Genomic DNA, 10,470 nt, shown 5'->3' with positions numbered 1-10,470 from the left:
GAAAAAAACCTGGTGTCAGACCCCACCCGGCAGGTCCCTGGCACCAACCTACCAAGGAGACAGTGGTCAACCCTTAATTCATTCAGGACTGGATATGGCCCCCGCTTGGCCAGCCTTCACAAATGAGGCAGTAGCCCAAGCACACTGTGTGCTTGTGGAGAGGAGCAAACAATGCGGCGCATCACCGAAGCCAAAGACTGAAAGGAGGACTACAGCCGCCCTCCACACAGCAGATCAGGAGGTAGCCGCTTGGCTTAGGGGCCTAGCTCACACAGTTAAAACACTCGTTTTATGGCTGCCTTATGCCTTACGTGAAGCATAAGGCCATTTCAATTCATTCCCTATGGAAGTCACATGGTTTGATAAAGCTGACTTGCTTCGCCGCTCTCTGGCTTTACCCCCCCCCTCCCCTAAGGCATGTCAGTTTTATCAAACCATGTGACTTCCATAGGAATGAATTGAAACGGCCTTATGCTTCACGTAAGGCATAAGGCAGCCATAAAACACTTGTTTTAACTGTTTGAGCCAGGCCAGGGACTTTGCATTCGCAAAATAAATACATAATTGGTAAAACAACAACCCTACGTGACACACAAGCACACACGCTCGCTCGCTCGCTCGCTCGCTCGCACACACACACACACACACACACACACACACACACGCACACGCGCACGCACATGCACAACTCACTCAATGCCAGTCAATGTGTCTCAAAATGTCAGCGACACCCTTGATCGACAAAGCACACATTTATAATTACAACTCCAAGGTATGTGGGATTCAACGGTCCGAAGGGATTGTTATTGGAGCTCTGAAAGTGAGCGATGATGAGGGACGAGCCACTTTCCCTAAAGGCAGAGCGTATTTATGGAGGGTTTAGCAGAGAGAAAAAACCTCATAAGAAAAACACACAAACACATTGATTGCTTTAATTACCTTCATTGTCCTTTAGGGTGAAGTTGGGATTAAGAGGCAACTCGCTCGGCAGGGCGAAAGAGAACCGCTGTCCGTTGGCGAAGTCGTCCTTGTCCACTGCCGTGATCGTCTGGATCACCTGTTGTTTTTTTTCAGAGGAAAAGAAGGGAGCGCACGTGTAAGCCAGCGCCTGGTTGTTGTGAAGCACGAGGCAATACACCTGCACCTTTCACATAGCCCTTTGTTAAATCACTTCACGCTCACATCCAATACACACACTCAGCTCTCCGTGTAATGATTAGTTCATCACAATCGGTTCGCCATTTTCATCATAACAGCTGGCTTAGGAACTCTCCCCCGTCCTCTTGCTCTCTCCTCTTACCTTACTAGACACTGTGAAGGCGACCGACACGGTTGTACCAGGATTTGTCACTGTTTGACTTTTGCCAGGGAGGGGGGTTTAGCATCAATCAGTGACAGGGGAGCGCACCGCGGGATCCCTATTGCCACTTTTGTGAGCTTGTTACACTTACACCGTAGGAGGCTCTGTGTGAGCGGCGGGACAGAGAGAAACTCAGGGCCCGGGAGAAAAGTGACCTAACAGACCCCAACAAGGCAGGGAGCTGTGATAAGGAATGTTCGAGTGCTGTGACGAGCTCTCGATCCTTCCTTTATAACCGGCAAACCATTTTTTTGTCACGAGATGAGAGCGGGGCGGGGGGCGGGGGGCTCCATCGGAAGGATACAGTGTCTCCCTCCATCCTACTTCTACTGTTCAGCGCCCCCCGTCGACAGGCATAATCGCTGGAAGTGGTGGCGGAGGCGCAATAGTGGGCCAAAGCAAAAACCTAAAATATGAAAAATACATGCACAGTTATGGAGTCCTGAATTTAGTCGAAACAGAATTCAGATGAAGGTCTAAGGGGGGGGGGGGGGGGGGGTGATGCCCAGAGAGAAGCCTCCCTCATTGCTGCTGTCTGGTTTCTATTTATTATTTATTGCTCATATCAAGTCTAGAGCCTACCTATTGTATCTGGTAATTTCCACTCACACATACATGCAAGCAAACAGACAGACCGGTACATCCGCTCCAGTTCAGATATGCACACTGCAAGGCGAATTGATCCCAATAGGCTGCAGCCAATCAAAAATGTTCTGGACTGAATGAGGGTCAACGGATCACGCCTGGAATTACAGCTGACTTTAATGTCTGACCTGGCCTAGGAAGACAAAAATCATTCAGCTCTGACCAGGAGGTTGCCAAGACTTGCACGGCATCCACAAATGAGGGGGCTGTTCAAAGAGGTTGAGATGTTTGTTAAACTTTTTCTGTTTCTCCCTGTGTTCAGCTGCCTTGTCAGGAAAGATCATTCAGCTGAATTCACATCTTAAAAAAACCTTGACAACATGAGCCAGAAGGGGTGGACACATCTGGCTGTAATGCATGTGCACAATAACATCCTGGACAGATTGGATATAGCCCACCATGTGAGAGCCTTTATTTAACACTGTTTAATTGTCTATGCAGGACCTATGGTAGCGAATCAATTTACATTTTCATTTGTATCACTGCTGCTCTGCTGTTGGTGTTTTGGTTGTTCAGGCTAACGTGGGCTGGTTGTTGTTGTTGTTGTTGTTGTTGTTTTGCTACTGTGCTGCTAGTGTTTTTCTTGTTAGTGTATACTTTATTCTGCACCTGGTTTTGTTGTGACCTACAGTACTGTACACCGCACCCATATTGCGTCATACTGCCCCCAGACCATGGGAGTCAGCACCGTGATAATGATCAACCTCCCCTGAATATGGCCAATTGTGTCCGTCTAGACTATATCCACTCAGCAACGAGTGTGGCCCAGCGGTGGATTTCAACCCCTAGACCCCGCAGAGTTTTGAAGCCCCCCTTGTTCGTGGTGGTAATGATATAGTGTGCCATGGTACTTTTGTCTTTCAATGGCAATATTGTATGACTAGAAAACAGGATTTTCTGGCCAATATCATAAACAGGCAAATAGCCTATCGGAGGTTCATTCAGTAATTTTGTCATTGAGCTATGTTCGACATCTAACCAACAACAAGAGGACTAAACGTGTCCTGACCTCGACATGAACCAAGGACATCATGGGTACACATGTGACACAAGCAGAGTTTATACATTGCTATTTATCCGTGTTGCTCTCTTGCACATTCTATTAAAATAGTAAAACCAGGACCCTAAAAAAAAGGAGAGTTGCAACACAGGGCTTATAAGAACACCTCAACCGACACAAGCAAAACACATTGAAGTGACAACTTTCCTTGTGATACAAGCCCAGCATCCTTCATGATAGCAGCTAAGCTGCTGCACAAGTTCACCCTGCTGAATGCAGACTGAACTACTGTACCCGCTAACTGCTCTGATATAAGGCAGAATAAGTGAAAAGTGGGAGTACACAGAGAATAGAGAGAGGGAATCTGTTATTTTCGATGGGTACAAAATTGGCCTTAGTTTATGTAATTGTCTGTCAATTATTAGCCTAATGGTTACTAATGGGCAAGTCAAGACTGACAGACTGAAGCCATAAGTATGTCAGCAGATTTCAGCTCTTTTCTCCCCACTGACATCTCTTTACATGAGTTTGGCACCCCCATCATTCTCTGCCCACACACACACACACACACACACACACACACACACACACACACACACACACACACACACACACACACACACACACACACACACACACACACACACACACACACACACACACACACACACACACACACACACACACACACACACACACACACACACACACACACACACCCAGGCATCCCTGTTTTGGGTATAATGTCATTATACTGTACTGTAGGTAAATTATACGTTTTCACAATAACAAATGAATAAATAAATGCACGAATAAATGAATAAATAAATACATAAATAAGACGATTAACCAGCTCTCTCCTTTTGGAATGTTCTAGCTGTTTGACTCTCAGCACAGAACCTAAACTGCTAGTGCAAACAACAGTTCACTGCATAATGCATGTGGCCACGGCAGCTGCTTGGAGATAATACTCAGCTCTCAGCACCTGCGGGTGCGGTTATTCGCACACGAGCGTGTGTGTGTGTGTGTGTGTACTGTAGGTGCACTGGTTTATATGTGCATCTGGGGAGAGAGAGAGAGAGAGAGAGAGAGAGAGAGAGAGAGAGGTGCATTACAGTTGTTTAGCATGGTCTATAATGAGACACTCACCTGCCCTGGCTTTGAACTCTCGCACACAATGACCTCTTCGTCTGTGGCGATTTCCGGCGGGTTGTCATTCACGTCTAGCACCTGAACAGTGACAGGGACGTGATTGATGAGGCTGGGGTTCTCTGTGATGAAAGGAAGTGAAATGGGAAGAAAGAAGGGAAAAAAAACAGAATTCATGTATGATTAATAAGCCGTGGTGAGTAGCCATCTGCACAGCACAATGTTTCTCAACCAGACGCTCAGGTCCCAAAAGTGGGTCGCAGCATGTCCTGACGCAGGGTCACTGGCAAAGAGCAACTTCAGTTGAGGAACATTGTGCTATTATTATAATACATTTTGCTCCTAATCACAGAACGTGAATAGGATGGACATTCTGCTGTTTGCCGTGGCCGGTCGAACAACAATACAGAAGCCAACCCTTAACCCAATAACCCATTAACCCATTCAATACGGGAACGCGTCTGTGTCGTTTTAGATTTCTTTGGGCTATTCAGAAATAGCAGATCTACAAGCTCATAGCGCGGCACTTTGCCATGCTAGGAGCTTGTAGATCTGCAATTTTTGAAAATGTGTGCAAATATTTGTCTTTTTTTTTAAAAGGGAACATTTTTGACTCAAATCTCAAAATGTTGAGATTTTGCTCCCTATTACGAAATATTTTGAGATGGGGATCCGCGGCCAAATACATATAATTTTGTGGGAGTCCTTGACATGAAAATGTTTGAGAACCACTGACATAGAAATTGTTCAAAAAAGAACTGTAGGATTTAGAAGACATTTGTAGAACCCCCAGAAGCAAAGATTTGAGTTAAAAAAAGATATATTCAAAAGATTTGCACAAACTTTCACGATTTTTTTTCTAAATAGCCAAAGAAATAAATAAAAAATGACACAGATTCTTTCCCGGTCTAAATGGGTTAAAAATGGCTATCCCAGAAGTTGAATCGACTAGACATGCTGAATCTATCCAATTCCAGGCCTGTGGTCCTGACTCCACATAGCCTGGTAAACCCTCCCTCCAGAAATCTCATTTCCATTTGATTTCTGGAGTGAGTCTGGCCTGATCCGCCTTTCTGCAATATTGGCTGTGGGCTGGAGTTGGGCGGGAGTAATACCGTTGACTGACAACCCCTTCAGCCAATGATCGTTTTTCCCCTTCAGCCAATTGCAGTGGATTTTTACCACCTCCGTCACTAATATGACGCAACGGGACTTTTGAGATCGCCATGCCCAAAATAGGTTGCCTTATTGGGATACATGCGTGTCACAGCCCGCCCCTCCCGGTTCTCTGAATTTATATTTTTAAATAGGCTCTGTCATGATTAATTGACCACATATATGAAGTTAAACAACTAAATTCTATCCAAACAATATCTTAATAGTAAATTCCGTGCAGTGGCGGAGCGTCCGGGGAGGCAAGGGAGGCGGCCGCCTCCCGGCCCGCGACCCTGGAGGGCCCGGCCCGGTCGCCGCGACCGGGCCGGGGAAGAAATAAGAATTAAACAACATAACCCTAACCTAACCCTATCCTAACCCTAAAACCGAAATAAAGTGACAAAAAGCCCCCCAAAAGGTGACCCGACCCGACCCAAACCCGCAAAATTTTCCGCGCGCTTCGCGCGCGGGATGTGCACCCACGCACGCGCGCTGTGCGCGCGTGCGTGGTGGCACGGGGGGGGGCCTGATCACTGTGCTCTGCCTCCCGGCCCGGCTTTCAGTTGTTCCGCCACTGATTCCGTGCCTCAAAAAAAAAAGTTTGAGACCGTTTTAAAAACGAAAGTAAGACGTGAAGGCACTCGGACAACAACAATGGCTGCCGTTCGTCTTTTGTCGGAGGCACTCAGGGTGCACTCGGCTTCATTCGGGCTCACTCGAACTCGCCACCTGATTGGCCAACTGTCGCTGTCAATCACAGAACGATGAGCGACGACGCTGATAGGCTCGTCAGTTCGGCGTACACAGCCAATATTGCAGAAAGGCGGATCAGGCCAGACTCACTCCAGAAATCAAATGGAAATGAGATTTCTGGAGGGAGGGTTTACCAGGCTAGACTCCACAGGCAGTGCCAAACTTGAGGCACCCGACACCCGTGCTCTTAACCAGTCCTAACCTACAGACAGGTCTCGGTGGGTGCTCTGCTCATGTAATATTCAATTTAAAGTAGGACATGTCAAGAGCTCCTAGTTAGGGACAAGCCTAGCGCCTTCCTCACTTGGGATATATTTCCCCTGACAGGCAGGCGGGGGCAGCTAGGGTTGCAGGGAGGTGATCTAGTGCAGTGTAAAGCATATGTGAGCAGGCTGTTGTTGTGGCAGCCTATTTGTTTTTTTTTGTGGCTTCAGTTGGTGTACTCTACTTGTTGTTATGATGGATTATTTGCCCCGTTTCTGCATTCGCATGAGCAATTCGTTGGCGTGCCATGCTGAGGGATGAAGCTAGTAAGCTGTGCGCGAGCGCACGTTTACACAACATAGGTGTGAATGTGTCTGTCCTCACCCAGCCTGAGCGTAGTCGCCGCGGCCGCCCACGCGCACACCACCACAGGAGGCTATTGTGGTCATGTGATTGATAGCGAAGCAAAAACATTTACATTTTGCCTTTCAGGCATTTAGCTGACACGCTTGTCCACAGAGTTACAGCGAGAGCAATGAAGACTAAGCGCTAAGGAACTGGGCAAAGAAAACGAGAGCCAGGGAGAAATAGCTTTTGGACTTATGGTAGCTCTGCTGTATTGATTTGAATTGCTAATATTAAACTGGCTGCCAAATAGGATTGGAAAGTTAGGAAGATTCCATGGGTGCTGGGCTGGAAGGGGGTCCTTAACACTGGCATGACTGGGGTTGCATTATCCTACACACAGCCTGCTAAACGGTCAATTTGGACAAGAAATCAAGCTCTGCTATTGGTTCCTGTCTCACCTCTTTGGACCAGACTGACTGACACCTTCTCACCCACCCAGTGGGGGGTTCCATTGTCTTTTAAATAGCCATTCAACTCCACTCTGCTCAGTCAGTTAGCTCACTCACTCTGTTGTTGCAGGCAGAAACATTTTAAAAAGTAGTAATTTAGTAGTAATGGTAACTGCAGATTCTGTAAAATGTTTATAAAAAAAGCGTATAAAACAGTGCAATCTGTAGCGTCACATTAAACTCTTGAGGGAAACATGGAGCCTATATGAACGCTGAAGCCACTGTCTAATTACGTGACTATCTCCATTGTCCAAAACACATGGATATCTCTTGACAAACCAATATTATATTATATAATATTCACATTATTGTCTGAGCGTAAAGCTCTCATTCTATCAGCTGTTCACGCTGACAGAAACGTCTCCTCTCCTCCTGCCTGTCAGCGTAACAAGAGAACACACCGCTATGTTCCACACATGTGCTCATTCCTGCTACTCCTGCGCTAAATATCTGATCTACAAACATAAAACAGTCGCTGGCTGACGAGCCCTCTGCTTGTAGATCAGTACTGTTGGCGCAGCATTGGGTTGCCAAATTTTGCGAGAGAAATGAGCAGTCAGGTCTATGAAAATGTTACTGCATGCGTTGTGCCCTGACAAAACAGTGAGGCATCAAACCATTGTGGGGTTTATAGCCGAGGCTAATTTGCAACCCCAGTCCCTGGTTAGGCCTTTTTATATAAATATTCACCTAATAAAAAAAAAATTACCAAAGGACATGGAGCTCTAATCTAAACAAGTATGAAAATATATTTATATCTGCAAAGTAACTAAAGTTTTCAAATAATTGTAGTGGAGTAAAAGTACAAGATTTGCCTATGAGCTGTAGTGGAGTAGAAAATTATTACCATTATAATGTAATTATATATATAATAATAATAATAATAATAATAGAAAGACGTGGAAAAACAAGCCCAAAGTCGCTTAGAATAAGCAGACATGGCAACATGGCCACAGCAAAGTCTGCTGTCTACGGGCCGCTCTGTGGGGGGTCTCGAGGTGTAAAGTGCTCTAGGGAGGGGGAGAGAGGGGGAGAGCGATCAATTTAGCCGAAATAAAACGGCTGGGATGGGATACATGGTATGTATTTCATATTTATAATGAGTTAAAAAAAAAAAAAAAAAACGGAGATGGTTTGAAACATATATTTAGGAAAAGTCATGAAAGGGGAACTTTCTCAGAGCTTCCTGAGAGAAGTTAAGCCACTTTCAATTCTCAAGGTTAAATGGTTTATAGATCATAGCATACTGTTTAACAAACATTGCATAATCAGACCCTAACATAGGACCCTGAATAAATAAATAAAAAAATGCTCCTCTTAAACCATTAAGACCTGGAACGCATCTGTGTCACTTTAGATGTCTTTGGCTATTCAAAAATAGCAGATATACAAGCTCATAGCGCGGCACCGAGTGCCGCGCTATGAGCTTGTAGATCTGCTATTTTTGAAAAATCTTTTTAAAAAAACGGTTAGGATTTAGAAAACATTTTTAAGAATCGCCTCAGGTCTTAATGGGTTAAATCGACTTATTTGTGAAGGTTATCTTATTGAAATTCTGAACAATAGTCGACTCAGTACAGACAGCGGCTCAGCATGCCAGCCATGAATGACTGAAAGGCTTTCTTACAAGGACGAGCAGACAAATGATTCAAGGTTCACAGCTACACTTTGTAATTCAGAAAAAAACCCTCAGAGAGTCAGTATATGAACATGCAATAATATCCTTGAATACTAAGGAGAGGTGAAGCGATAAAGAAACATTAGCATGCAGCACCTCTGACTGTTGGGAAAGGATTTGCCTAATTGTGATGACAAATTGGCCCAAGTTACCTGATAGGAATTCTTGAAGCTATTGGGGCCTGAATTGATTTAATTATTTTCCAAAGTAAGCAAAAGGACATTGAAACAATATAGGGACTTGTTTGGTTTGGTACAGTTGATTATGAAAAATAAATGAATAAATACATAAAATAAATAATACGCTAAAATATATGCTAACTGACTTGAACTCTAGTCTAATCAATATGCAAATGGCGGGCTTCATCCTTGTTTTCTTGTGCATGCTAATTGTTAATTCCACCACTTAATCATGTTGAATTGGACAGTGTTCAAATTAAATATTAATTACAGCCAACATCATTATGCCCTTATACAGAAGGATGTGCAATTCGGAAATCTGATTTTGATACAAGTGTGCTGTGTGTAAAATGTTAAAATATAACAACATATACTAATTGAATGAATATGTTCGAACAAATTGGATTAGTTAAATTGATTAGAGGCATGTATGTATGTATTTATTTATTTATTTATTTACAAAATGACATTGGCAAGGTCTAAAGATTTAACAAATCCTTACTGCACCAAGCCTATGAATAACACTTTCTATACATTGCAAGTTCATCGCCCACATACGGTCTAGATAAAGAGGAGAGCATTGGAAATTGTGAGAGATTCTCGTGAATCTCAGGATTGTGCAGGCAAGTCTACGTTTCCTAAAAGAGAGCTCAATCTGTGCACTGCTTTTAATGTCTCTAAAACGTGAAAAAATACTAATCCAATTTCAGAATTACATAGCAATATCCTACTGTAAAAAGGCATAATGATGTAATTTGAACACTGTCCAATTAAATTGAAAGTAGGACATGTCAAGCGCTCCTTGTTAGGGACAAACTAAGTGCGCCTTCCTCACTTGGGATATTATGCAGTGGGGGCAGATAGGGTTGCGGGAGGTGATCTAGTAGTTGCAGTGGTGGAAAGTAACTGTACTTAAGTACAATTTTGAGGTATTTGTACTTTACTTGAGTATTTCCAATTTCCAATACTTTTACTTCTACTCCACTACATCTCAGAGGCAAATAATGTACTTTTACTCCACTACAATTATTTGGAAACTTTAGTTAATTTTCAGATATCAATTATGATATTATGAAACATACATTAACCACTTTAGCCCTATTTTATTTTGAGAGAGAGAGAGACAGAGACAGAGAGACAGAGAGACAGAGAGAGAGCGCGTGTGTGCGTGTGCGTGTGCGTGTGCGTGTGCGTGTGCGTGTGCGTGTGTGTGTGTGTGTGTGTGTGAGCGAGCGAGTGTAACACTGTCGAAGATTTGTTTATATTGATGTATGTACTATGCCACACATTTTATAGCCATACTTTATCTCTATGAATCTGACCCCATGGGCTATTATGTATTTGTCCACTGTTACACTGTTCAGTATGTTGATGTACTGATACTGCCACAGTATGACACCGTACAGTATGTTTTCTCAATTAAACTGTTCACAGTTCATCTCAGGCCAGGCAAAATCATAGACTGAATAAAAGGAATGGACAAAGCGAGG

General features: G+C 44.0%; 1 protein-coding gene across 1 annotated transcript in view; it reads right to left on the bottom strand.

Moving 5' to 3' along the window:
- Positions 1-10,470, bottom strand: part of LOC311038571 (cadherin-18) — a gene marked incomplete at both ends in the record, with an annotated part of 121,736 nt that overhangs the window by 41,453 nt on the left and 69,813 nt on the right. The window contains 2 exons of the mRNA XM_084048144.1: positions 940-1,057; positions 4,155-4,276. Of these exons, the coding sequence (XP_083904270.1) occupies positions 940-1,057; positions 4,155-4,276 (240 nt within the window). The remainder of the gene's footprint in view (positions 1-939; positions 1,058-4,154; positions 4,277-10,470) is intronic.

The sequence above is a fragment of the Gymnoscopelus microlampas genome, assembly GCF_963454915.1.
Source record: "Gymnoscopelus microlampas genome assembly, chromosome: 22".
NCBI lineage: Eukaryota > Metazoa > Chordata > Actinopteri > Myctophiformes > Myctophidae > Gymnoscopelus > Gymnoscopelus microlampas.
Note: the sequence above shows the minus strand (reverse complement) of the source record. Positions and strands in the feature narration are given on the sequence as shown.